At 54.4% G+C, this 24,468-nt stretch overlaps 8 protein-coding genes across 8 annotated transcripts, besides 1 other annotated feature; 3 read left to right on the forward strand and 5 right to left on the reverse strand.

Moving 5' to 3' along the window:
* Nucleotides 1–1,109: 1,109 nt before the first annotated feature.
* On the forward strand, nucleotides 1,110–3,746 carry CCOS01_05877 (uncharacterized protein; the record flags this gene model as incomplete). Its single annotated transcript, XM_060454053.1, has 1 exon — nucleotides 1,110–3,746. The coding sequence occupies one exon, from the start codon at nucleotides 1,110–1,112 to the stop codon at nucleotides 3,744–3,746; it is 2,637 nt and encodes an 878-aa protein (XP_060315825.1).
* A 2,694-nt stretch (nucleotides 3,747–6,440) lies between these two features.
* Nucleotides 6,441–6,524: a sequence feature (Short protein (CCOS01_05878, KAK1530775.1) was converted to a misc_feature.).
* A 154-nt stretch (nucleotides 6,525–6,678) lies between these two features.
* CCOS01_05879 (uncharacterized protein) lies at nucleotides 6,679–7,002 on the reverse strand (the record flags this gene model as incomplete). Its single annotated transcript, XM_060454054.1, has 1 exon — nucleotides 6,679–7,002. The coding sequence occupies one exon, from the start codon at nucleotides 7,000–7,002 to the stop codon at nucleotides 6,679–6,681; it is 324 nt and encodes a 107-aa protein (XP_060315826.1).
* A 2,317-nt stretch (nucleotides 7,003–9,319) lies between these two features.
* CCOS01_05880 (transient receptor potential ion channel) lies at nucleotides 9,320–11,683 on the forward strand (the record flags this gene model as incomplete). Its single annotated transcript, XM_060454055.1, has 2 exons — nucleotides 9,320–11,592; nucleotides 11,650–11,683. The coding sequence occupies 2 exons, from the start codon at nucleotides 9,320–9,322 to the stop codon at nucleotides 11,681–11,683; spliced, it is 2,307 nt and encodes a 768-aa protein (XP_060315827.1).
* Nucleotides 11,684–14,640: 2,957 nt separating this feature from the next.
* Nucleotides 14,641–16,224, reverse strand: CCOS01_05881 (uncharacterized protein; the record flags this gene model as incomplete). Its single annotated transcript, XM_060454056.1, has 5 exons — nucleotides 14,641–14,719; nucleotides 15,093–15,236; nucleotides 15,323–15,432; nucleotides 15,767–15,941; nucleotides 15,992–16,224. The coding sequence occupies 5 exons, from the start codon at nucleotides 16,222–16,224 to the stop codon at nucleotides 14,641–14,643; spliced, it is 741 nt and encodes a 246-aa protein (XP_060315828.1).
* A 1,075-nt stretch (nucleotides 16,225–17,299) lies between these two features.
* Nucleotides 17,300–17,485, reverse strand: CCOS01_05882 (uncharacterized protein; the record flags this gene model as incomplete). Its single annotated transcript, XM_060454057.1, has 1 exon — nucleotides 17,300–17,485. The coding sequence occupies one exon, from the start codon at nucleotides 17,483–17,485 to the stop codon at nucleotides 17,300–17,302; it is 186 nt and encodes a 61-aa protein (XP_060315829.1).
* Nucleotides 17,486–18,398: 913 nt separating this feature from the next.
* CCOS01_05883 (uncharacterized protein) lies at nucleotides 18,399–20,528 on the reverse strand (the record flags this gene model as incomplete). The annotated part of the gene is made up of 1 exon (XM_060454058.1): nucleotides 18,399–20,528. One exon carries the CDS (start codon nucleotides 20,526–20,528, stop codon nucleotides 18,399–18,401), a length of 2,130 nt encoding a protein of 709 aa, XP_060315830.1.
* Nucleotides 20,529–21,024: 496 nt separating this feature from the next.
* CCOS01_05884 (uncharacterized protein) lies at nucleotides 21,025–21,639 on the forward strand (the record flags this gene model as incomplete). The annotated part of the gene is made up of 1 exon (XM_060454059.1): nucleotides 21,025–21,639. One exon carries the CDS (start codon nucleotides 21,025–21,027, stop codon nucleotides 21,637–21,639), a length of 615 nt encoding a protein of 204 aa, XP_060315831.1.
* Nucleotides 21,640–23,003: 1,364 nt separating this feature from the next.
* Nucleotides 23,004–23,837, reverse strand: CCOS01_05885 (uncharacterized protein; the record flags this gene model as incomplete). Its single annotated transcript, XM_060454060.1, has 1 exon — nucleotides 23,004–23,837. One exon carries the CDS (start codon nucleotides 23,835–23,837, stop codon nucleotides 23,004–23,006), a length of 834 nt encoding a protein of 277 aa, XP_060315832.1.
* Nucleotides 23,838–24,468: the final 631 nt, after the last annotated feature.

Here is a 24,468-nt window from a genome sequence, read left to right on the forward strand (position 1 = left end):
GCTCGGAGTTCCATGCATTGGGATTGGGAGGAGAGAAAGTCTATCCCCCACCGTCAGTGCGACGCTTAATCTGGACGAGGGACGGAGCACAGGCACAACCAGAGGCATGCCATCCGAAGTTGTGGGAACATGGCCGCTGTAACCCTTGGACCGGCAGGCCGTTCGCTCGGAGGCAACCCCTCCTGCATTTCGCATTTCCTGGGATCGCAGATGGAAACGAGATTTCCATCAGAGTGCTTTGTTGTGTGTTCCGACTTCAAGAAGGGGGACTTTGGTTGATACATAGCAAGGTAAGCAGGCAAGACACGAAACGTCAGAAGCCGCAGCCATAATCGATCCATGCTGTTAAATGTCTTTAGACCCTGCTTGCGGCTTTCACGACGGGTGAAGGATCCCTCTCTCAGGTTGTCTGGCACCATCATTCCTCCTCGCCTGGGGTGCCTCACACCTCACGCCATGCGTCCAGTTCCTCCTCAACTCAGCCTTACCACGCCAATCTTTCCCCTGGAGAGACATTGCCCGTTGTGCAGTCCCTGACTTGAACTAACCGTCATCTTCACACTACTACCTTAGTTCGCCCGGTGGCAGGTTAGCGTGGACCCCATGCTGAGAGTGAACTTTGAACTCCTACGGACTCAAGGACTGTGACCTGCGGTTTGTGGACTTGCAGACTAAGACGTTCATTTCTATTTTGTTCCTTGCGCCTCGTCCAATCGCACATCCCCCAGGAAAAGAGCGCGCCCCCGGCAGCCCTACAACTGCTCTCCTCCCCTTCTCAGCTGTGCCCCAGCATCTCAATCCCCTTCTCTCCCCCCCTAATTTCTAATTTCTGGCTGGGCAACAAAAAGACCAAGATGCCTGTCTTTGCGTGATTGATTTTGGGCTTCTCAGCTTTCTCTCATCTTTTCGGCCTTTTGACGCTCGCTACCTGTCTTGATACCGCTCGTTCGCTCGCCCGTACTCACAGTAACCTTGACTTACCTTGCGCACTTACACCAACCCTCGCCAACTCGCGAGTCACGGAGGAAGCCCACCTTTGACAAGGGCAACAGAAATACCTCCGATAGCGAAGACGACAACCCGTCCCGATATGAATTACGCTGGAAACAATGGCGCACAATAGAGGCTTTGGTGCTTCTTACCAACCTCCAGACGCGCCGCAGCAGAGACCACGACTGGCGCACCAGAGTTCCAACGTGTCCGACGTCAGCGATTTTGAGAGCCCTTCTTACGACGGGCATCATTCGGCAGCAATTCGTGGGAGGGATTCCCTGGTCTCGCTCCAGTCCTACTCTAATCACACTTCGCCGTCACCGCACAACTCGGACCATCAACCTCACCGGCGACCCTCGACGACTTCCACCTGGACCGCATCCTTTTCCTACACCGGTGCTGCCGGATATGCGTCCCTGCCTCCGCCTTCCGGCCCTGATATCCCTAGAACGCCCTCGCACTTGAGGCGGAATGTTGGTCGCGCACCATCGCGACGCGGTCACGAGACCATCCCCGAGGAAGAGCATGACCTCTCCCTCCTGCGCTCCGCCGCACCCATAGGCCAATCGTCGCAGTACGAGTCGGTTCCGGATAACGAACCCATTTTCGATGTAACTGCTGCGCTTGGCCCGATGGGCTATCAAGACGATGCGTTCCTTAGAAGATTGCAGGAGCAGGAGGCGAGCGGTCATCTCACCGGTGGTCTCGGGGCCGGGTTCAGGCCGGACACCACGATCAAGGGCGAGGATCTGCTCTCGTCGTCCCCGCTGCCTAAGAGGTCCTCCCTTACGCGGTCCTTTTCTCGTCGTCAGAAGTTGGGTCGTGCAGCCACCATCAAGGACCGCGGCCAGGATGAGGCTAATAAGCAGGGGAAGGTCATTGAGGTCATCATCGAAGACACCCCCGAGGAGGCCGCTCGACGGCAGGTAGACCAGGTCGATCTCAGCGTTGTCGCGGGACCGAGCATCATGGGCGACGATGCTAGTATACGGCACGCCACGTTCCCCGTCAACAGGAGCCAGAGGACACAGGTCTTTTACCCGCAGCCCAACTGGAAGCCATTTTCGATGAGATGGCCATATCTCACCGCTTTGATCGTTCTGTCGGTTGCCCTCGCCGTCATGGTCGAGTTTCTTTACCAGAGATCGCAGACTCATCCTCTGGTCAAGTTCAAAAGTCCCGCCGATGTTCCGGGGCTCGAGTACTTCGCCGTCAAGTTCCTGCCGACTATCCTCTCCGTTACGTACGGCGTGTTGTGGCAGGTCACCGACTTTGAAGTGAAGCGCCTCGAAGCGTACTATCAGCTTTCGAAAGAAGGAGGTGCACTTGCAGCCGAGTCCATCAACGTTGACTATGTCACCAGCCTGAGCTGGCTGCGGCCTTTCCGAGCGATCAAACTGCGGCACTTTGCGGTCGCTGTGTCTTCCATCGCGACCTCCCTGGCTGTGTCGTTGGTGCCAACCTTTGGCGCTGCGTCCTTCTTTCTATATCCCGATAGGGCTACACGCCTTGCGCATCCCAACGGCGACAAAGAGATCAAACTGAATGCCATCTGGTCGAGGCTGCTATCCTCCACCCTCTGCGTCTGCGCCCTCTGCGGCTGCATCCTCTTCTACATCCTCCAAAGGAGAAGGTCTGGCCTGTTGGCCGACGTCAAGGGCATTGCAGGTCTCGCGTCCATGGCGGTCGTCAGTCACATCCTCGTGGACTTTGCGGACCTGGACGTCGTGAGCCACCGCGACATCCACGACAAGCTGAAGCACCGCCGCTACGTCCTGCGCAACGCGTCGCTGGCCCCCGACGACGAAAACCCCGTGTCGTCGCAGGATACCGACAAGTACCGCGACGACCACCTCTCGCAGAACCCGCACCCGCGATCCCTGCGGCTCGGCGGCTTCCTCCCGTTCGTCATCGGCATCGCCCTCTTCACGGGCTTCATCCCGGTGTTTCTCTTCTCCAGCGCCAGCATCATCACGTCCAAAGCGCCGTGGGTCGTGACCGCCCTGGCCGTCTGCATAAAGCTCGGCTGGGGCGGCCTCGAGACCGACATGCGCATGATGGAGCCGTATTACATCCTGTCAAAGAGGCACTCGTCGTCCAAGACGCTCACGCTCGACTACACGGCCATGCCGTTCGCCCTGATGCCGTTCCACGCCTTCCTCAACGCCCACACGCTCATGTTCCTCGTCGGATTCGGCAGTATGATGGCCGAGGTCCTGACGGTGCTGCTGACCAGCCTGGCCACGGTCGTGGGCACAGAGTTCCTCGACGCCGCCTACGCCCCGCCGCCGGACCCGCAGGATCGACCCGGCGGTCACCACGGCGTCGAGGACGACGGCCCGGACCTCGGCGGCATCAACGCCGGACAGGAAACCGTCTCGTCCTTTTGGATCTCGTACGGCCTGGCGACCTTTATCCTCGTGTACATGGGCACCGTCGCGACCATCGTGTTCCTCCGGCGGCGGCACCCGTTCCTGCCGCGGCAGCCCAACACCATTTCGTCGCACCTCGCCTTCATCCACCAGAGCAAGATGATTTACGACTTTGTCAACACGGCGCGTATGAGCAATGCCGAGATGGCGCGGTACCTCGAGGGGCTCGGCAAGACGTACGGGTTGGGCTGGTTCGAGGGCCGCGATGGGCAGACGCACTGCGGCGTCGACGAGGAGGAGCTGTTGGGGTACTATAAGCACGGTATGGATTTCCAGGGGACAAATAAGCCGTGGAACCAGCAGTGGGATCAATATGATTGAATATCGTTACCGTGGAACATACAAACCGCGAGAGCGAGATGGAAAAAAAAAAAAAAAAAAAGGCGTTGAGATGAACTACGAAGGGGAAAAGGTGCGGCAGTTGAATTGGATTGCTCATGGAAAGGGGTGGTTTAAGCTGCTGCCTGGAGATGAATCACATGAAAACGAGCACGAAGGCGTTCATTTCACTCGGAAAGGAGCAGTACAGAGTGGGAAAGGAGGCGGGAGTTTTATGGTTTTACATTTTCACATGAAATATGGTGGGATTTAGACGCATTTGATGAAGATGCATGCGGGTTTTTGGGTTCACGGTGGTGGGTGTTTGAGGAGCTTTTTTTTGGCTTTACGAGTACAGCGATTGAGCGTACCGCATGCATGCAGAATCGATTTTGATAGATGAAGGGAATGTGATGAATGCCACTTCACACTTCTGCCATATAATGAAGAATCTCATCGATGGAAAGAGCGTGCTCATACAGAGTGCGTTATCGAGTCGAATCAGATACTCGTAGAAATCGTGACATGCCGTACGCCATACGAATATCGTAAGCCGGTCTGGTCTGGTAAAAGACAGCCATGTCGCCGGTTGCCCTGTCGATCCCCCGTGTTAGTGAGCGGGAGTGGCTCGCCGCCATTGCCAGTTTGGTTGGTTGATCACCAGGCCTCTGTTTTGTCGCGAGGTCGACGGGCTGGTACACTTCATCGCGATACGAGGGAAAAGAAACCGGGTTCGAATCAAATGAACCGATCCCCTCTGGCTGTATCTACCAATTGACTACTCGGTCAATCTGTCTATTTCAATAGCATTGGTAGGTCGGCGACTTTTCAGGATTTCTAGTTGAACATCCTCACAAACTGGTCTTCGCGGGCGACGCTGACATCACGCTGCAGGGAAATTATGCACACAACGTCGATTCCTTGTCTTCAGTAAACTGACAGTCTAAGCTGAGAATGTACGCGCGACTCCCAGGGTCAAACCGTCAATGTGTTGCGCTGGAATTCCTTTCCTACCTCATGCCACTTTTCTCAGGAACTCCGCCGCCTGTAGAGAATTGAATGGCATTTATGGATTCCCTCAACGGAAGCGGACGATCTTCCATGTTATGGTAAGGCGTTCGTGATTTATTTTAAGGCGTCGGGTCATTTATCTGCGGATGGACAGAACCGGCCTTACGAGGAGAGAAGTCGCCTCTTCGTTTTCGGGGCGAGTGCTAACTTTTGTGTTATAACGTGTATGGAGTATTTCGGACCCTGGACCTTGAGCAGCATGACATAGATTAAGGTTGTCGATAAATGAGCATATAATTGCAAGGTGGGAATATTGGAGGAATTGTGTGTTTTTTCCCTCCCTTCCTCTTATGACAGAATTTGTTGCCTTGGAATAATGAGAGAGGGAAGGATAGAAGAAACAATATGCTGCAAGGAACAAGCCATTATTGCAAAATTCCTCAAGGGAGGCTAAGGCATGATGGTACGAGTCAAATGTTCCGAGACACATGGCAGTCGATGTTAAACGACGCAAGGAAAGTCTGCAGGTGGCATGCGGGCCCCAGCTCTGGAGATTGATCATTGATGAGCGATTATGGGAAAACTTCGTCACCCCCATTGCTGTCGATGCCGTGAACAGTGGGTGTGGATTGTGACGGGTTCCCACCAGCAATGTTTATTTTGGCTAAACGATTGGAGATGAGTTGCCGCCAGACTGGGAAGGGATTGTGATTTTCAGCGTAACACCGGGCCCCGAAGCACGCGTTGCTGGCGGGTTGCTGCCACACTGGCACCGCTGGCACGCTGACCACTCTGACGAGATTTGAAAATGTGGGTTTTGCGGAGAAGGGAGCTGCAAAGGGAGATGGAATTGTTTCTGAGTGCCGTTTGATGTGCGCTCGTCTAGAGCGAGCCGGAACACGCTCGAAGCGAGAAATCTCAATCGTGGCGATGCACGGAGGATCCGCGTCTCGGGAGGGACCAACGAGGATGAAGACTCGCAGACTCTGAGAGAGTAGTCGAGGACTGTGCGAGGGAGGGAGCCAGACGGATGAGAACAAGGTTCGGGCAGCGTCGCAATTGGCTTCTTGTCGGCGGGAAACCCTGCATAAGCAACATAAGGTAAAAAGGCAAGGTGAACGAACACAGCCTCTCGTGCCCGGACCTGCAACTGAAATTGTTACTGAGCAAAGTTGGGATATTCACTCACTGGAAAGTCTGTAACGACGGACCAGCGGTTCATAAGCCCAAAACATTGGATGCTCGTCGATCATCAGCGTTAGCCTTGGAAATCTTGTTGGTCCATCGCTCATCCGTCTCCATCGTGGGCCGGAATAATGGTCTAGGTCGCTCGGCTCGGTGTGCCGCGGTGAGCTGTCAGTGTGAGGAAAGTCATGGTGCTGCAGAACATGTTACAGGGTGAAGGCTGGCAGACGGCAGCCTCAAGAAAGCGTTCTGAAAAGCCTTCCATTTTGTCTTTTGTGCTCTCATCAATTTTCGTATAGGCGATTTCCAAGAGTCCACGGCCTGCTGGACGGTTCAGCCTCGCAACGGTAGCCTACCAACCGCCGTTGGGGCGGCTGGGCCATTTTTAGACGTCTCAGGCTCGTGATTCCCTTTTCCTTAGAAATGACCCCGGCCAAGTTCTATCCCGTTGGGACGAAACCACGCAAGCCGGGGGGCATGGATTTGTGACGTCGAGCCTGTTCAGTGGGCATCGGGCTGGGTAGACACCAGTGACTGGTCACCACTGAAGCCTTCGGTCGCACTCGCTCTCCCGGGAGCCGGCATTTCAGGTGTGAGCAGGCAAGATACCCCGGCGCGGCATGGTCTGCTGGAGTAATGCGTACGTACGCGTGCCCTTTGGAGAGAGTTGATCGTGGCAGTGCAGACTACAGAGACTGAACTCGACGAGAGAAACAGAGGAATGGAAATGAGCTGTGGGTTAGCCTTCTTCTTTGGCTCGGTCTAGTGCGTGCCGCTTCTTCCTCTGGTCGTGGTGCCGTGTTCCTGTTTCTCGAGGTGGTCTTGTCTGATGTCTGAGGCTAGGCGACACCCAAACACCCCGTGTCGCGGAGGTGCTTGAGATGAGAGCAAGCGAGGGAACATGCCAGCAGTAGCTACTTGGGCCCGTTTGGGTTTCTTGTCGTGGAGGCTTAGGTCTTGGAAGCATTGTAAAGTGGTCTTGGAGAGTCTTGGGAATTTTCGGAGGCCCGGGACTGCGTGATCTGAGGCTTACTGTGTAGGCTAGTCCGTTGACAGCATTCATTACGAGAAAGGAGAGGCTGGAGGCCGATGACGATGACCTGGACTGGAACGGGTTGTGGTGATGACTGTGCGTATGTTCGTACGCGGTGTAGCGCGGCGGCGGGCGGGGGCGATGTAAGCCGATGGGAGTTTATTAGTTGTCAGCATTCGTGTCTGCAGCCAGTGTCTGGGGGCTGGATTGAGAAGCTGAAGAACCTGCATCCGTATGGATACAGAGAATAAGAATCGAAATGCAGACGGGATACGGGAGCAAAGATGGGACGGGGATTTGGATGAATGACCTTGGTAGACTTGAGGCTTGAGGCTTGGCCATGCAGAGCTGCAGGTGGGATATTCGGATGGCGGAAGGCAGTCGGTTTGCATGACGCTATGATTGCGGGAGTCCGCCAAGTTGGACGAGGATGTGAATGACAACGCCAACGACGATCGGGTCTGTGTTGTCGATGCTGATGCTGTTGGTGTAGCGGAAGGTTATAGAGAATATGGATTGGCGTAGCAGCGGGGTCATCGAGTAGGCCGAGTTGTATCTGGTCCACATATGCTGTTTCGTCAATCATGGCTGAGAGTCTAGAAATGATGTTGATCTGCTATTCTCGGACCTTGAAGTTGATGCTTGAATGGTTTGGTTTGGTTTGGTTTGCGTGAATTAGGCATTGTGTTGTTTCCCCGGCATCTGTTATGTGTGGAATTTGCTCTGCCTCGTAATGAGTGACCAAAATACATCCTTGGGCACTGCAGCAACAGCAAGCCTGTGGTGTGTTTGTGGTGGTGGTGGTGAGTCGTGATTCTGGTGGTGTTGCTTGGCTGATTCCAACAGTGACAGACAGCATTTCAGTTGACTTTGTGTGTACATGTGTCCCGCTGGCTGCGTGTTCGTCTGGACCGTTCCTGACGGCTTTACGCGCCAGAGACAAGTAGCTCTGTTAGATCGATACGAGCTGAATCCAGTTTTGGATGCGGAGGTACAGCCAGAGAACCTCTGACTTGCTGGTGAAACATGTGTAAGAGAAGGTATACTCAATGTCCCCGGTTGCGTCCTTTTCCAGCCTCGTCAAGCAAGACTCAGCAGGCAGTACCTCTTCTTCATCCCATTGGGCGCGTGTTCGCTTCTTCCCTCCTTCATCCTTCCCTCGTGTCTCTTTGGGAGTGTAAAAGTCCTTCCAAGTTCCCCCGTTCTCCCCTTCCACCACTTAAACAGGGGGGCCCAAAACCAAGTGTCTCCAAGGTACATCCCACATTCGCACCTCGACGACGCACCACCCGGCTCCAAAGATTGAAATTACGACAGCCTGGGCCGACACCACCCATTCGCAACCCCGTACGGTACTACGGCCCCCCTCTACCCCTGTCCCCTTTACTACCCACAAAGTGGCGCATCCACACACCAGACACAAGTCAATCCACGGGATTCCTGCTGTCCGCCTGTCGCAGCACAGCGTCGCTCTCCCTTGGGCCTTTGCCTATACCCATCATCCTTCCACCCCCGTATTCTGGCCCTTGTTGCCCGGTTTTCCCTGAATCCGACCTTCCACCCGTCTTGGTTTTGGGTCCAGTCCTGCTTTTGCCTTTCGCTCACTCGAACCCAAGCAGAGAAAGCCGCACCAAGGAAGGAACCAAGGTTGCAGCCAGCAAGCACCTGCCACTCCCTCCACAGTGCCATCCAGCAACCACCACCGGCGCCTCCTTTCATCACTCCTTCCTTCCCCGTCCAGCCCTCCGCTTGGCGATCTGCTTCCCTTCCCTCTCCCTTCCTTTCCCAATTTCCTTTTAGCAACAAACAACAAAACCACCAAACCCACCCATCTCCAATCCCGACCCTTTCCCTCAGGTCGACACCTAGCCCTGCGACTACCGATTGATTCGACGACAACGACGACACGAATATTCCCTTCGCTTCTTCCGTCGCCGCCTTCGAGAGGGACGCACTCCTCCATTCCCTCCATCGCTCGCTTCGTTTTCTTCGCCAGAACAGGAGGATTGACAGGAACAACCACCGCGCCAAACCTCCAATTCGTCGGCAGATAACCTTCGCTAGCACCTTTTCCCCTGCCACGGAAAACAAGCCAACCTTTGCGAAATAACTGCAGAGGCCTCGAGCTCGATCGACGACCGCATCAATCCCTTTGCTTCTACCGAATCGTCTTCTGTCGCCAATACCGTCTGGAACGACGTCAACCTCCATGATATTCTCGACCTAGACGGCTTTCGACCCCCCGCATCTTCCGCGCTCCATCGTCTACCAACGACGATACTGGACCACAGTCAAGCGGATCACCTCTTACTCTAACCCAGACCATCTCGACGACCTACCACCCACCATGAGGTTGTCACTCGCTAAGCCGTTGCTTCTGCTCGGCACCCTGGCCACCTACCTCACTACGCCAGTCCTTGCTGCTGAGCAGTTGCTCCAGTCAAACTCTCTCAACACCTGCCAGGATGATTCCAGCTTCACAGCCAGTCTGTTCAACGTTGTCTTCACCCCCGGCAATGGAAGTGCCGCAATCAACATTGTCGCCGTCTCCTCTGTTCAGGGCAGCATTGTCTTTGATGTGTCTATTTCGGCTTACGGTTACGAGTTCCTGAGGCGCACTGTTGACCCCTGCAGCATCAACCTCGCTGGTCTGTGCCCCATGACTGCCGGAAAGATCACCATGAACTTCAACTTGCCTGTTGGTGAGGATGCCGTTGGCCAGATTCCGGGCATTGCCTACAACATTCCCGATCTCGACGCTACCGTCCGTGTCTTCGTCAACTTGACCGACACCTCCACTAGTGTGGCTTGCGTTGAGGCTGATATTTCCAACGGAAAGACTGTCGACTTGATTGGTGTCAAGTGGGCTACCGCCATCATCGCCGGCTTGGGACTGATCTCTTCCGCCGTTATTTCTGGTCTCGGTCACACCAACACCGCTGCCCACGTTGCCGCCAACACGCTATCGCTTTTCGGCTACTTCCAGTCTCAGGCTATTGTTGGTCTCACCGGTGTTCACCTGCCGCCTATTGTCCAGTCATGGACTCAGGACTTCGTTTGGTCTATGGGTATCATCCGCGTCCAGTTCATGCAGGATATATTCACATGGTACCAGCGGGCAACTGGTGGAACTCCTTCCACTCTCCTCAACTCCTTGACGACCACTTCTGTCCAGGTTGAGAAGCGTTCCATGGATTGGGCCCTTTCTGCCGCCAGAATGGCCAAGCGTGGCATTTCTTCCGTTCCCTCCATCATCGCCAAGAGAGCCAACATTCAGCTTTCCTCCGGCAGCTACATCGTGTTCGGTATCCAGAGAGTTGCCTTCCGCGCCAAGATCGAATCGACTAATCTCTTCATGACTGGCTTGTCCTTCTTCTGCGTTTTCGTCATCTTCACCGTTCTTGGCGTCGCCGCCTTCAAGGGATTCTGCGAGTTGGCTGTCCGACAGAAGTGGATGAAGAGCGAGAAGTTCCTCGAGTTCCGCAACGGCTGGTTCACTGTCCTGAAGGGAATCCTCTTCCGTATGACGTTGATTGGTTTCCCCCAAATGACGATTCTCTGCCTCTGGGAGTTCACCCAGGCTGACTCCGCGGCTGAGGTTGTTCTCGCTGTCTTCTTCCTCTTCGGTATGGCTCTCACCCTCGGATGGGCTTCCTTCAAGGTTATCAGAATCGCGCGTCGCTCCGTGGCCATGCATCGCAACCCGGCCTACATCCTCTTCTCGGACCCGCAGGCCCTTAACAAGTGGGGTTTCCTCTACGTTCAGTTCCGCGCTTCGGCATACTACTTCATCGTCCCTACGCTTGGCTACACTGTTGTCAAGGGAATGTTCGTCGCCTTTGCCCAACGCAACGGAACCATTCAGGCCATTGCCTTCGTCATTATTGAGGCTGCTGCGCTCATCGCTGCCAGTGTTTTGCGCCCTTGGATGGATAAGAGCACCAACTCGTTCAACATTGCCATCTGCGTCATGAACTTCCTCAACGCCGTCTTCCTGCTCATCTTCTCCGACGTTTTCGGTGCCCCGGCTCTGGTAAACGGTATCGTCGGTGTGGTTCTATTCATCGCCAACGCGGCCTTCGCTCTGATCCTTCTGCTGCTTGTTATTGTCAGCAGCACATTGATCTACTTCCGCAAGAACCCTGATGCTCGCTACCAGTTCATGGCCGATGACCGAGCCTCCTTCATGAAGTCCCAGACCCAGCTCAACACCACTACTGAGTTGGACGCTCTGGCTGCGACTGCCCGAGGTGACAAGGCCCACTACAACAAGGGACTCGACCTCGATGACGACAATGACTCCATCTCTTCTGAGTCCATGCGTCGCCGAGCGGACCCCTCTGGTGTTGCTTTGCCGCCATCGACTGCCCAGTCAGCTGCGCCCTCTCAGCACTCTCAGCGTCCTGGAGGTCAACAGCACGGCCAGGCGCCGCACTCACCAGTGGACCCTTCGATGCCTCTCTTCCCGGCAGACAACCGCAACCCCTATGGACAAGGGCCTACTCGCACCCCAAGCCCGTACAACGGCTCTGCATCAACGCTTGGTGCCAACAATCACAACCAGTACCGCAACCAGAACAATGCCAGCCCTGCGCAGTACCGTTCCCAAAACAACGCCAGGTAAGATATCAAAGGAACAAGAGCCACTTGGCAATACAGTAGCTAACAATCGAACAGCCCTTGGCAACGTGGTGCCGGATATGAGCACTAGATATGACTTCACATGATGTTTGCCCGTTTTGATGGGAGATACCACAGTCTCAAGGACAAAGCGCTAGGCAATCTTGCCGGTTCTTCTGTATATGTGTTGGCATCCTGGTCCACCCAATCATCTTGGGCACATTTTCTCGGATACACGAAAACATGAGGGATTTTGACAGGAACCCAAAACCCCACCAGCTCAGTAATGATGGGCCAGGTGTGAGAAGGGAGACTTGAGCCCTCACCTTGGGTTATGACGCAATGCATCACAGGATAGACGGAATGGTATCTTCCTTTTTTTCCTTCTCTCATCTCTATGTTCCACACACTTGTGTCTGGCATTGAAGACGGCGTCCCGAGATCACGGCGTTGATTATTGTTTTACGGGGTCGTCGGGCACGCTAATCAGGAGGATTGCTGCGCCGTACTGGGTTTTCTTGATTTTGTAAATAAGTTGCTGATGGCAGGAGAAAGGATACCTCGCCAGCGAGTACAGCAGCAGTGGGATTGGGCAGACTAGGAATTGGGATAGGGGTTCACAAAAAAAAAGCCAGCTCCAATGGCAAGAGGAAAGCAAATCCATCCGTGCCGAGGTCACACTCAGCTTGGAAGGTTTTGATTCTCTTAGGGATATGATGAACCCCATGATAAGGAAAACAGATAAAAACCCTCACAAAATAGCTAATGAATCCCTTTGTTACACAAGCCTTTCGGAGACAAGCAATGTCTAGGCCGATTCCAGGCGAATTCTTCTTGATGAAAACTTTACTTACTGACGGACGAGCAGGCCTTGATATCTAGGGGGTGGTAGGGGAAGAACCACGATTGGCCGACGGCGAGGAAGCCCAGAGTGTCCGCCGTCGACATCTTTGTTGAGTTGTCTTGTCCTCTCTTCCCCTCGGCTCTTGTGTCACGGTGGATCAAGAGACGGACAGAACTCCGACGATCAAAGTACTCTCTTTTTCTCTTGTTTCCCCCCATTTAGAGTTGGGCAAACGGGCAAAGGGGGGTTAAAGATTCGGCCGTTTGGGTGGGTGGTTCGGCCGGCTGATCTACCGCGAGATGGACAGCTAAACACAAAAAGTTTCGGACGTTAGTTAGTTGATGCTCACCTGTTCTTGTCTAACCCATCAAAGAAGTGAATGATGGGTGGGTGGGATGGGGGAGACAACACGGGATAGAACGTCTGGTCCGGAAGACGAGCCGGGGCAGTCTTGATTTGATATCAGTTGGAAAAGGGATGTCGTTTCCCGCGGCAGGTAAGGTTTGACCGACGGCCGTTCTGGACCCTCTTGTGTAGGGAGCAGGATGGATGGGTGGGATGGACAGGCGGGACCTGAATGATACGTCCGTACCGGAGGAGGCCGGAGGAGAAGGAGAAGATCCAGTCATCCACACCCCGGGCTCGGAGGGGAAAAGCGTGGAAGGTGAGGGAGGTGAGAGTGGGCTCGGTGAAGGTGGTGTGGATTAGGTGTGGTGGAGAAATAGAGAGGCCGACACGGAGAAAGGCAACAAGTATGAGGAATAGGATTCAGGACGGGAGACGCTGTAGAGGGGATGAGAGGATGGCAGGCTCAAGAAGAGAAAAAGGCAAAGCAAAAGGTGGAGCAAAGTCACGGAGGTTGCCTATCATTCATTGTGAGTGCAGTGAGACAGGCCCCTCCGTCCCAGGCTAACACAAATCCGGAGACCAGGAGACGACTGCCTTTTCTTTGTCTGTATAACGGTCATCGATTTGTGATGGACGAGGCAGCTGTTGTCGATCGGTCAGCCCGCCAGGCGAGACCTTGACGAGCTGGAAGAGGGGAAACGAGAATGGGATCATGGGAGCTCAAACACGCAATCCAACGGATGATGGGTGGTACGTTGGGATGGAGCGGAAGACCGGTTTTCGCAAAGTTTGTGTAACGTCGGAAGGATTTCGAGTTGACGATGTCCAGGTTTGACCGTCGATAGGGTCGGTAGTACAAGGCCAAGATGGGCCGACTAACCGACCCCTTCAACGCGTCTTGGCATCGCGACGTTGAGAAAGAAACAGTCCTCTTGGGCCCGTATCACACCCCTTGGCCATCGTGAGCCGCGACAGAGGACAAGAAGGGTAGACGGCATTCAGTCGAGCTATTTCCAATGTGGAAACGGCAAGCGAGGAGGGGAGTGGTCTAGCTGGGAGGGGTGCGTAGATGGGAAGAAGCCATGTCCAGGTAGGTCTAGGGTGGTGGACAGAGCTCCTTTTTGCTCGTCAAAGGGCGTTGAGGAGTCGGAAGCCTCCAAGCTTGTTTACTGGAGATGAGGGCGTAAGGCATCTCCAGTCGGAAGCGAAGGGTAGAGCGGCCGACTATGGGAAGCAACATCGTGACATACTGTGGCTGCTCGAGCTCCGCACCCTCTCGGAAACAACAGGCCCGGCTGACCAAGACCAGGCTTGTGGCGCGGTGGTTTACCACGGCCTCGAACTGTGGAGGTCGTCGTGAGGCTTCAGATGCAGGGCGGTAATGGCCAAGGCAGGTGGGCCAGGAGCCGGAGAGCGGCACATGCAGGGTGCGGTACACCTACGTTGGCGTTTTCTGGGGATGGGCTTTTTCGCTTCCGCTGGGCTGCAGTTGAGGTGATGGTTGTGCCTGGCAACGTGTGGCGCGTCTCGGTAGTTCCAAGAGTGACGGCAAGGTTGGTCGGCGGCGCAGTCTACTGCTTGATATCACGGTATCGAGGCGTCGTCAGGCCAAAATTAGGTTGTCGTTTTACAAGCTGCTTCATCTTAGGTTTGAAGACGAGGAGGATGGTCATCTGAGCAGGGCTTCAACTCGATGTAGAGTCGGGCCCTTCTGGACGTGCAGTGAAGTGCCTGAAGACATCGCGAGGATTCCACTGAAGGTGTCAACACGAGGGCTTCGGGGTATCTGGCCGGCTTTCCTGTGGCTTCAGGTATTTGGAAGGGCTTTTCCCCTGGCGGCCGCTTGGTTGGTACGATCACCAGTCTGCTGGGTTCTTCACCAACGTCCACGAGGTCTGGAGTCGGTTCACCAGGCGCGACGTGGGGGCCCTCGGACTTCTCGTCGTTGTTATTGGTTGATTGCATTGTCGTTCGACCACAGGACTGAGATAGAACAAGGCAGATAGACGCGCGAGCTAGCTATAGCAGACGCGTTGTACGCCCCGAAGCCCCGGACACTCTTGATGGCTGACCGAGATGTGTGGATATCACGGACAATCTGGTCGGAGGGTAACGGTCTTCTGGGATTCCGGCTACGCCGCGCCTATTCCCTTGGAGATCCCACACTCGCTTGGGCAACATGAGGCTTGAATAATTAGCCCGAGAGATGGAGAGAAGAATAAACTGTGGCTCGTGTGAGATGGCGGCTGCCACAGTCGGGCTGAAAGTAAAGAAAGGGGATAGTGCACGGAGTAACCTATAGGCTAACCTCTTCGTCATGTCGTCGGTCGACGAGACGCCAGCTGTCATGACGGCGGGGGCTGAGGCGGACACGGCAGAACTGCCAAACATAGCAAGGCTGCCATGAGCCACAGTAGTAGGTATCGTGCTGGCGGCTGGCCCCAGATATTGCCTGCCCAGAATATCAGAGCCTAGTCAAAAGGTGTAAGTGAGCAGCGGTCGGATGGGGCCCGGGGTAAGACATACATCTGGACTGACCGAGAAACGACGACCGAGAAAGTCTGCTTTCGTCCGGATTTGGACGTGGCAGAGAGGTCCCCATAGTTCCTGTACGGCTTTTTAGAGTTGGCTACGGAGAATTCCATGAGCTAGGTAGAAAGACAATGACAGAGATGTCTCCGGAGAAATTGTTATTGGCCAAATAACGAGAGAAAGATGCCGCTTGACCAAATCAAGAGCATCGGTAAGACGCCTTTTCTCTTTCCGTATATAGAAAATCTGCTTCGAACACGATGCAATGGCTGGTGGACGGTTGGGAAACCATGATGTTTGTTGAATGCTGATCATGTTTGACCATCTGCGAGAAGTCAAGAGCATCGGCACGAACAGCGCAAATAACGGTGATCGTTTCGGATCTTGATGCTTGCCGACCAAATTGAGGGTCTTGAAGCGGGGACTGATGGTCGTTTGTTCCTACCTTACCTCATAGAATGCCATTTTTGACATGAATGACGATATCATGGGCGCATATTGCCTACGAGGCGACAAGATGTCACTTATTCGCAGGTCTTTGCCCGAAATGAAACGAGGATCCAAGACATTGTCAACAGAACGTGGCCCGCCATACAGGGTCAGAGGCTTCTGTATTGCGCGGCTCCTTTGAGGTAGAATATCAAATTCTGTCAGCCCAGTGTCTCGCGCCCTTACTCAGTCGTCTGGGCAGGGGCGCATTCTCTTGACAAGTGTCGTGATGCTCTAGACTGCGCGGGTAGAGATGCGCGCCTCTCCGGGCAAGGTTCTCGATCTCTCGGATGAAGCGAGTGAGACAAGGCTCGCCATGGCAAAGTAGTCGAGATCTTGCGCTTGTTGTGGCGGTTGGGAGTGGTATCAAGGGGACGGAGCTCGTCCCGGTGCTGCTTCCGGTCGAAGACGGAGCCCATTGCTGGGCGGCTGCGCCTGGGCAGATGCGTTGGTGGTCCCGCGTCGCGGCTACACAAGGCCAGACCCATGCAGGTACGTTGACTATCGTTAACATCGTACGAAGATGAGAGATCTTGTTTCGCTTGCGATGTAGTGAGTACCTGCTTTCAGTCGGGCAACGGACGTTGCGAAAGGGGTCCAGGAGAGTCTGCAGGGTCGAGACGTAGCGCGGCTGCGGCGTACGGCCGTGGATTGTAAAGATGCAATAACGTTTCCGGAAAGGGTGTACGATGTAGACGGTGGGGGATCTGAACGGAACGAGACTTTCCCGATTCAAGCAACTTCTGCGAATGTGTGATCGAGCAAGCGAGATCGTGATTGTGAGAGAGCAGCGGGATAGAGAGACTCGAAGCCCAGGCGGGTGGACTATGCACTGAGACATTGATACGCGAGACTGCGCCCTGTTGCCATCATGCTCCTGGCACCTTTCGATTTCGGGTTTGGCGCCGCAGACAGACAGCTGTAGACAGTAGTTTGCATGTTGAGCTGCGAGATTCTGCAACGGGGATCTTGCACTAGTCTTCAAGAGTCGGGCTCGTAGGCGCGTGGGCAGGCATACCGTCAGACTGTCATGTCAGCTTGTGGCTGTCTCTTGATTTTCCTTCCTTGGGCGAGGAGAAGTGAGGCGGTATGGAGACGCCGTTCCCTCTTGATCATCCGTTAGAGGAGGGGGTGGATTTCACCGAGATCCCAACTTCAAATCCCGACGGTCTTGCTAGGATAGCAGAGGAGGCGTCTCCGAATGCCAGTGTGGGTGGGTGATAGAGGAGACCGAGGAGTGCGAGAGGTAAGGCTTAGCGGAGAATCCGGGGAGCGTCTGGCTGAGGTGGATGCGAAAGCCAAGTCATGATGGGATAAGAGGACGAGAAAGAGGGCAAAAGAGCTATCTGTTTGCGGCGATTTGGACCTTTAAAGGGAACGGGGAGGAGGGACTAACACAGGCCAGCCCACACCCCCTTGCTCCACTCACATTTGGGTTGTGATTGCCTTTACCCTTTCCTAGGTGAGGTAGTCCTCGTTGTCTGTAGGAAGTCATTATCCCATCAAGTCTCCCTGGGCCTGGACCTCTTTCGCTACATCCTGGTCAGGTGCACTTCTGGGCCCCCTCCTCCTCATCCTCCCCATCATCGTCGTCGGAAGTTGGTCTGTGTTGGCTCCCGGAGGGGGGGTGGAAGGGGGTACCTGCTTTTTCTCCATAACGCCCGCCCGCTCGCCTGTCATGGGGATGGCACGGATGATGCGGGATCGCACAGACACCGAACGTGACGAGCGAGGTTCGGCCCAGGGGAAGGAAGAGAAGGGACGGAGGATACCCCCTCCTGCTCTGGCGGCCTGACCTGGGCGGCGCTCTGCCCAGCGTAGATCGGCTAACGGCTGGTCGAGAGACGGCCTCACGTAGCGGCGCCGTAGTTCACCACGAGAGGCTGCCCCGACCCTGCGGACTGGGATCTAGCGAGAGGCTGCGCGAGGCGTCATTCATGGAGCGACCGCAAGGCACCGCCGAGTAGTAGCAGAGTGACTGCTATTTGCTGACTGATTAGATAATGTTGATGTTGTTGTTATTGTTCTTCCAAAGAAGGATGACTCGTGTGATGCCATTGGTCTCGGATAAGTGATGTAGATATTCGTGATGGGAAAGTTGGGCCATGGGAAAGTCTGAAGCATAGTATCACTTTCAAAGGGGACTTCACAGTTTGTTTGAATAGTGTGATATTTTGATGTTTCATCTGTTTTGCTAAGATAACCTATCCCTCCATATCTCATACCCTGGGTTCCAGCCTGTGATTTTGGGTTGATCCAACATAAGGAAAAGGAGATTAGCTAGTAAGTACTTGTTGGTGATGGTAAGAAAGTAAAGCGGCTATCGTGAATAAGCCGGTCAGGCGTCAGTCGGAGCTCGCGCTCCCCATGCCGTTGTGTAAATGAAAAAAAAGCAAAAGTTGAAAGAGGCGAGAAAGAAGCAAACCCCATCCAGAGAAGGAAAAACCTCACGGATCAATCGCCGACAATTGATGATCCCTTGAAAACGCCTGATATCCCTTAGGACCCAAGCATGTCCTGACCCAAAAATGAACTCCCAAGCGCTCCCCAAGCGTATACCTGCTGTACATTGGAAGGAAGAAGAATGCTTTGCTCAGAAGACGAACCCTTCTTCAACCAGTTTGTCCACATCGCCGCCGGCGGCCTTGACGGCCTTGATAGCTGCTTCGCTCAGTCTTCGTCGCTTCTCCATCGCCTCCTTCTCCCGACGTGCCTTTGTCTTGGAGCTTCCGCTGGGCGCCACACCGGTCATGAGAACATTCTTGTCGCTGGGAGTAAAGTTGACGAAGCCGACCCCCTCGGACGCACCGCCCAAGTTGCCGATGGAAGGAGTGCGCATGCTTTCGCGACGAGACCAAGACCGACGCTTCTTAACGCTGGCGCTGAGAGCTGCGCCGCCACCACCGATACTGGACAACGAGCCGCCGCTGCTGTGACGGGAGCGATTCGTAGGTGTGGGCGACGTTGAAGAGTCGCGGCTGGCTTGACGTGTGCGGCTCGGGTTACGCGTCTTGCGCATCGGCGTTGATAGGCACATATGCCGGGCGCCGGCCGAGGGGGCACGGGGCATGCGGGGCCGCCGCTCCGTCATCTGTTGGGGATGTTGCTGGTGGTGAAGTGGCTGTTGGGGCTGGTAGTGGACGATGGGCGAGGATGTGGTACGGGGTTGAGGCATGTGAATCATGAGTCCTGACATTTCCTGTCCGGCGGCGGCGATGTTGTTGTATTCATATGGCAGTTCACTGTGTTGTGTGTGCATGGCGAGGTTGAAGGTAGCGTTGCGAGCGTTCTGTGCTTGATATTGTGAGTTGGATGTCAAGTCCATGTTGTTTCCACCCCACCACTGGTCGTCGATGCCATCGGTAGTGGCATAGGCATTGGACCAAGCGACATGAGAGTCGGTCTGGGGAGTTGTTGTGGCCATTGGCCAGGAAGCCTTGCTGGTATTGGCAACGTTACCGGAGCTCATCTGCTGGTGGTGATAGAACATGCCGCCCTTGTCATCCAGAACGGGAGTGTCCAGTGGCGTGGTAGGATCGCTACGACGGAATACGGGGACGTGGTTGACGGCCACACCAGCATCGAAGAAGGGGTCTTCGACGTAGCCACAGCCAAACGACATGGGGTTGCCGCCGGCTGATGATGCGGAAGGCAGGTCCTGGGGAATAGTGGCACTGTTGGGAGGGGACAGGGGAAGTCTTGCGGGGTGAGGGCCACCGAGGTTCTGGAGATGCTCGGGACGGAGCTTGAACTTGCGAGGCGAGGCGTTGGGGGAGAGGGTACCCCTGCTGTCGATGGCGACGGTAGACATGGTGGGTTGTTTATGGCGGACAGAGGCAGCTTTCTGCTGCAGTTTCGATGCGACAACCTTGAAGAAGTTGCTCGGCTTACGACCACCGTTGGTGTGACTGTTGCTGCTAGTATTGTTCTGATTGCTGCTGCCGGCAAGGTGGAGGTTGCTGTTGCTGCTGGTAGCGGACGAAGCTTGAAGAAGAGGAGTGGGAGGATGGGAAACGACGACAGATGGAGCGCGAGATGGCGACGCTTTCAACGATATGCCTTCCAGGCGCAGGAGCTCAGAGTCAGAGATCGACTCGGCCCCGCCAGCGTGAGCTGTGTCCGGATAGGTCGAAGCCTTCCTTTGTTCTTCTTCACGGTCGATCGTCCATGAAGACTGGATACCCGGAACGCCCACAGCAGACGGTACCACCGCGTCTGAAGTCGCCGCCCCTCCTCTAGCGGCTGCTGATGATGGCACTAATGTGGCAGCGGGACCTGCTGCGGCGCTAGTCCTAGTTTCCATGAGCGGATGTGTGTGGCAACTTAGTATGTCGTCCAGATCGTCCGATACGCTTGTCGTCGACGCGGACCCATGAGAGGGGAGTGGCATGTTGTAGAAGAACGAGTCGGGCACGGCAGCAGAGGGAGGGAGCTCGTCACCCCCGGTGGTCGTCGAAGAAAGCCTCTCCAGGTCGACGAAGTCCTCGAAGAGGAGGCTGTCGCTGTGGACCGCACCCGAGCCCGATCCTCCCCCGCCGGCTCCCTCTGTCTCTTCTCCCCAGGGCAGGTGAGACTGGCCCCCGCTACCGTCTTTGTCCTCGTCCATTGAATCTACTGAGAACTGGACTTCCGAGTAGGCCATGTCGTTGTAGTCTGTCGGGTGCGAGCTGAGACTGACGCTCGTGCCGGGGCTCCTCGTCCAATGCGAGACGGCCACTGTCATGCTCTCTTGTGCGGGTGTCTCTGCCTCTGTCTCTGTACTAGAAATCAGTTCCGCAAACGATCCAGAGCCAAGGCAAGGATCAGGAACAGAAGCGGGGGACTGGAGACAGCAGTGAGGATCAGATCTGTTGCGTAGATTATGATGCAAAACGGTGGATGGTGGGTGAAAGACCCGTAGCAAAGGAGAGGGCAAGATAGAGAATGTTGCAATGTTCGTTTGCGGAAAGTGGAAAAAAAAAAGAGTGTAGAAAAGAGTGAGAGAAAGATGATAGAGAAACTGGGGTATAACCATCGAAGAATGGGACTCTTGTACGGAAATGAAAACCGTCGATGGTTGCAAACCCACATAGGGTGGAAGGAACGAGAGTCAACAAATACCGTCCAGCTCATGTCTCTGATCCTGCCACAGCAACTATTGCAAGAGATATGGATGCAGCACGGAGACGAGCACCATTGGAATTGGGGGACCGCAGAGATCACCGTGCTTTCAGCGAGGGATGCCATCTGTTCCTGAATGGCCAAAGGAATGCAACCCACGTCGTCTAGTGACCCAGCAGCATATCCGCATTCCAGTCAAGACAGGCACCTCCCACTTTGTACCTGCAAGAACTGGGGTTGGTAGGGCAAAGAGACAGCAACATCAAAGGAAACTCGATCATCGTTTTCTTTCAAGGCAACGTCGTTTAACAAGAAGAGAAACCACCCTCGAGGAGAAACAATCCATCTGCTCGCCCTCGGTGCCAGGGCTGGTATCGGAGACAAAGACATATTGCAATTCCCTAGACTGCAGGCACATGTTTGATCCTTCGGAAATTATTCTGCTTGCTTCAAAACTTCAGAATACTAAGCTGACTGTAACCTTGATTGATATTTTGCATGGCCTTGGCGGCTTGACACAGGACGCCGTCTGCTCGTCTGCTTCAAAAACGCCACTGGCGAAGCAAAATTATCATCGTGGACCCCCGGTCATACGTCCTCCTCCTAGGCAAAAGATTACATCGAGATTTGGACTTCGTCTTGCTTATCTTGATTTTATACCCTCCACTGGGACGTTGTACCTTGTGGCACTTTTTGGAAATAGATCATGGTATGCCAGGATGATGATGAAGTGATGACAAACAATGGAACGGAGATATTTCAAGAAGCAAAGTAGGGGCGTTGTCGGCTAAGAGCGATGGCGGTGCCAAACTGCAAGGAATCACGCCTTCGACGGCCGGACCGGCCACCGATCCAGGCTCATGCTCCAACTCCGAGTAGCTTTCACAGTCCGCGGCTAAGCTGTCCCAGCTCTTCGTGAACTAGGCTACCCATAGCTATCAAGGGGAAGACATCAGTCATTGGTGATCAGCTGCCCCAGATGGAACTACTGCACGTCTCCTCGTCGACGCTGACCTGACCACCTGAAAGTCTAATTGGGGTATCTCACCCTCATTAGCTGCGAGTTCCTTCGCTTACAACCCCTCCAGCTTTCGGATCATGCCATACGCACTTGCGCAGGTGGAGAGCGTGTTAGCCGGGAGACAGCTGGAATGTTCATACGGCTGGCCCTTCATGATACTTATCTGAAGAGGGGTAGAAAAAGGTGTGATGAAATCAAGAGGGGGGCAGTGACGGTGGACGTCACCGGTTCTAAACGAAGATCGCGGTGCATTGTGCCGCATGCATGAATGGAGACTCCCTTGAAATCCTACTTTGACCACAATAGCTTCCCAACCTATCGGGACAGCTTGCTCGCTGGGCAGCCGTTGTCTATTGCACACGTTTCCCAACCACCCGCAAGAACGGTAACACTGAAAACATCGCTGTCCTGTATCATCACAATCTTAGTCATCACTGCGATTCAAAGTGAAAACGTCAGTAGATAAGAATGCGACACATCCCAAAGTAGGAGGTCTCTTTTGTTGAATTCGAAAGTTGTCTAGACTTCTTCAATAGTCTCCTCTCATCAGCGACCTAGAGAGTGATGCATAGAGGCAAAACCCTGCCTGACAAAGGCTGCAAGTATTGACGCCACGTCTGCACCTTCGAAGGCTATGGGCAGACAAACACCCAGCCAAAGAACCGGAGCTTGCGCAACTGATGACTCGGTGATGACCTCGGGCCGTCAAGGTGGTTGAAAGCCGAAAAATGCCTCCGATCCCGAACATCAATGCCGAAGAAGCGGGCATCCGACCATCGAGTGGCTCACCGCATGATGGAAGAAAAATAAAGGCAAAAGTCTGCGTGTCTTGCCTGACACGATCAAAACGCCGTCTCACTCTGGACCTCCAGAGGCAGTGGTTCCCAATTGAACTTCCAGGGCATGGTTATGTCGCAGTTCAAATCCATCCAAGTAAACGCCGTTGCCCTAGCCAAAACCAAGTCCTTTTCCCATGGGTATATCGCTGAAATGTTCTTTAGACGCTCGTACAATGAAACCGAAATAATAAGAGAGGCTCGACAGATGCAAAGTGGACTGTGCAATTGCCAGGACGATTCAGCTTGGTCGAGGATCGATGGTTGGTCCCGGTCCTTTTCTTCGTCGCATCCTTGGTCGTTGTCTGACAACGTTCTGGCAACGGAGCGCCGTCTCTGCCGATCCTCTGAATCGTAAAGATCCGTAATTCCGCATGCCCCCCGACTTTCCTAACAGCCTTTCTCTGTCGGCAGCTAATGCTTTCTGCATGAGAGCATATTCCTCGTCTTGATCGCAAAAGCCCTCGTCCACTTCGGGTTGTGTCAAGGCTGGATCGATCTCGGGATAGCCGTCGGCATCAATGTTGGGAAGATGAGGATATACAGGAACAGCTGCTGGCAAAGAAGACATTGCTGCAGATGGACGAACGTTGCACTGCAACTCTCCCGAGACCATGTCCTTGATACGTGCCTCTATGGCGCGGGCATTGGTTGGATTGTTGACAAAGCGGCTGTAACGCTGACGCCGAGCTCGCTTCCAATCGGCCACTGGCTGGTGCTCCTTGATATCGTCTGTAGCAAAGTTCATATCGCAATCGTCGTCCACCTCTAGATCGGCCATCGATAAATCGGTGACCAGTGACGAGGAGTCTATCGCCGACGTCACCAGCGGATTTCGTTGTCGAAATTCTGGAATCAGAGTCTGTTTGCTGAGCTCGCGGGCAAGGTTGTCCACGGGTTGTGGTGGAAGTGGTAGTGTATCAAGAAGAGCCGGAGATGATGCCGGGGGGGACAAGAGTCCTTTAGTCGGGTTCGGTAATTCTCGTGAGCGTTGTTTAGGAGAGAGAGATGGCTCCTCGCTAGAACCGTTCGCACCTGAGCGGATCTGGGTTCCTAATGCAAAGTGGTCAAACATCCTTCCTCACGTTTGAGCGGAGGCTGGCGACAGATGGGTTTGCCCTAGGTATGTGTTGACGAGAGCACAGCAAGGGCCGAAGCTTGCTCTGGGGAGGGCGGGCTGCTATTATGAAGGCATCCGCAACGGCGCTAGGGACTGGGCGAAGAGGCGCCGTGGCGGCCACAAAAGGCCCTGGAGTGATTACTCCCGATACTTGGTAGTGAGTGCTAGCAGCAAGAATGACGTTGGTCCAACTCTGAGAGCGTGCAGGAAAATTGAGCGTGGCTGGGACGTTGACCAAGAGGGAATGCTGCCATGTGTTTGGGTATGTGTGTCGTATATCCGATTTTGGTTGTTTAGAGATGTTCGTAACGAGCAGAATATGCCAGGATAGAAAGCAGAGTGCGTCTCTCTGCTGGTAGAGACAGGAGGACGAGTGAGGATGAATGAGCGGTAGGGGACGTGGAATGGGAGAAGAGAAGTTGATCTAGATTAGGAGAGACGGTTTCCAACTGAGGGATGGCTAGAGGGCAGGAGGACGAGGAAGACGGAGGAGACTAGTTGTTTTGGCGTAGCGTCACAGAGGATGCTAGCTAAAGTAGTGTAGCTGTGGTGACTGGGCTCGAAGGGGACGATGAATTTGGATGTA

Source organism: Colletotrichum costaricense (genome assembly GCF_030867565.1).
Source record: "Colletotrichum costaricense strain IMI 309622 chromosome Unknown Scaffold_5.1, whole genome shotgun sequence".
NCBI classification, from domain to species: Eukaryota; Fungi; Ascomycota; class Sordariomycetes; order Glomerellales; family Glomerellaceae; genus Colletotrichum; species Colletotrichum costaricense.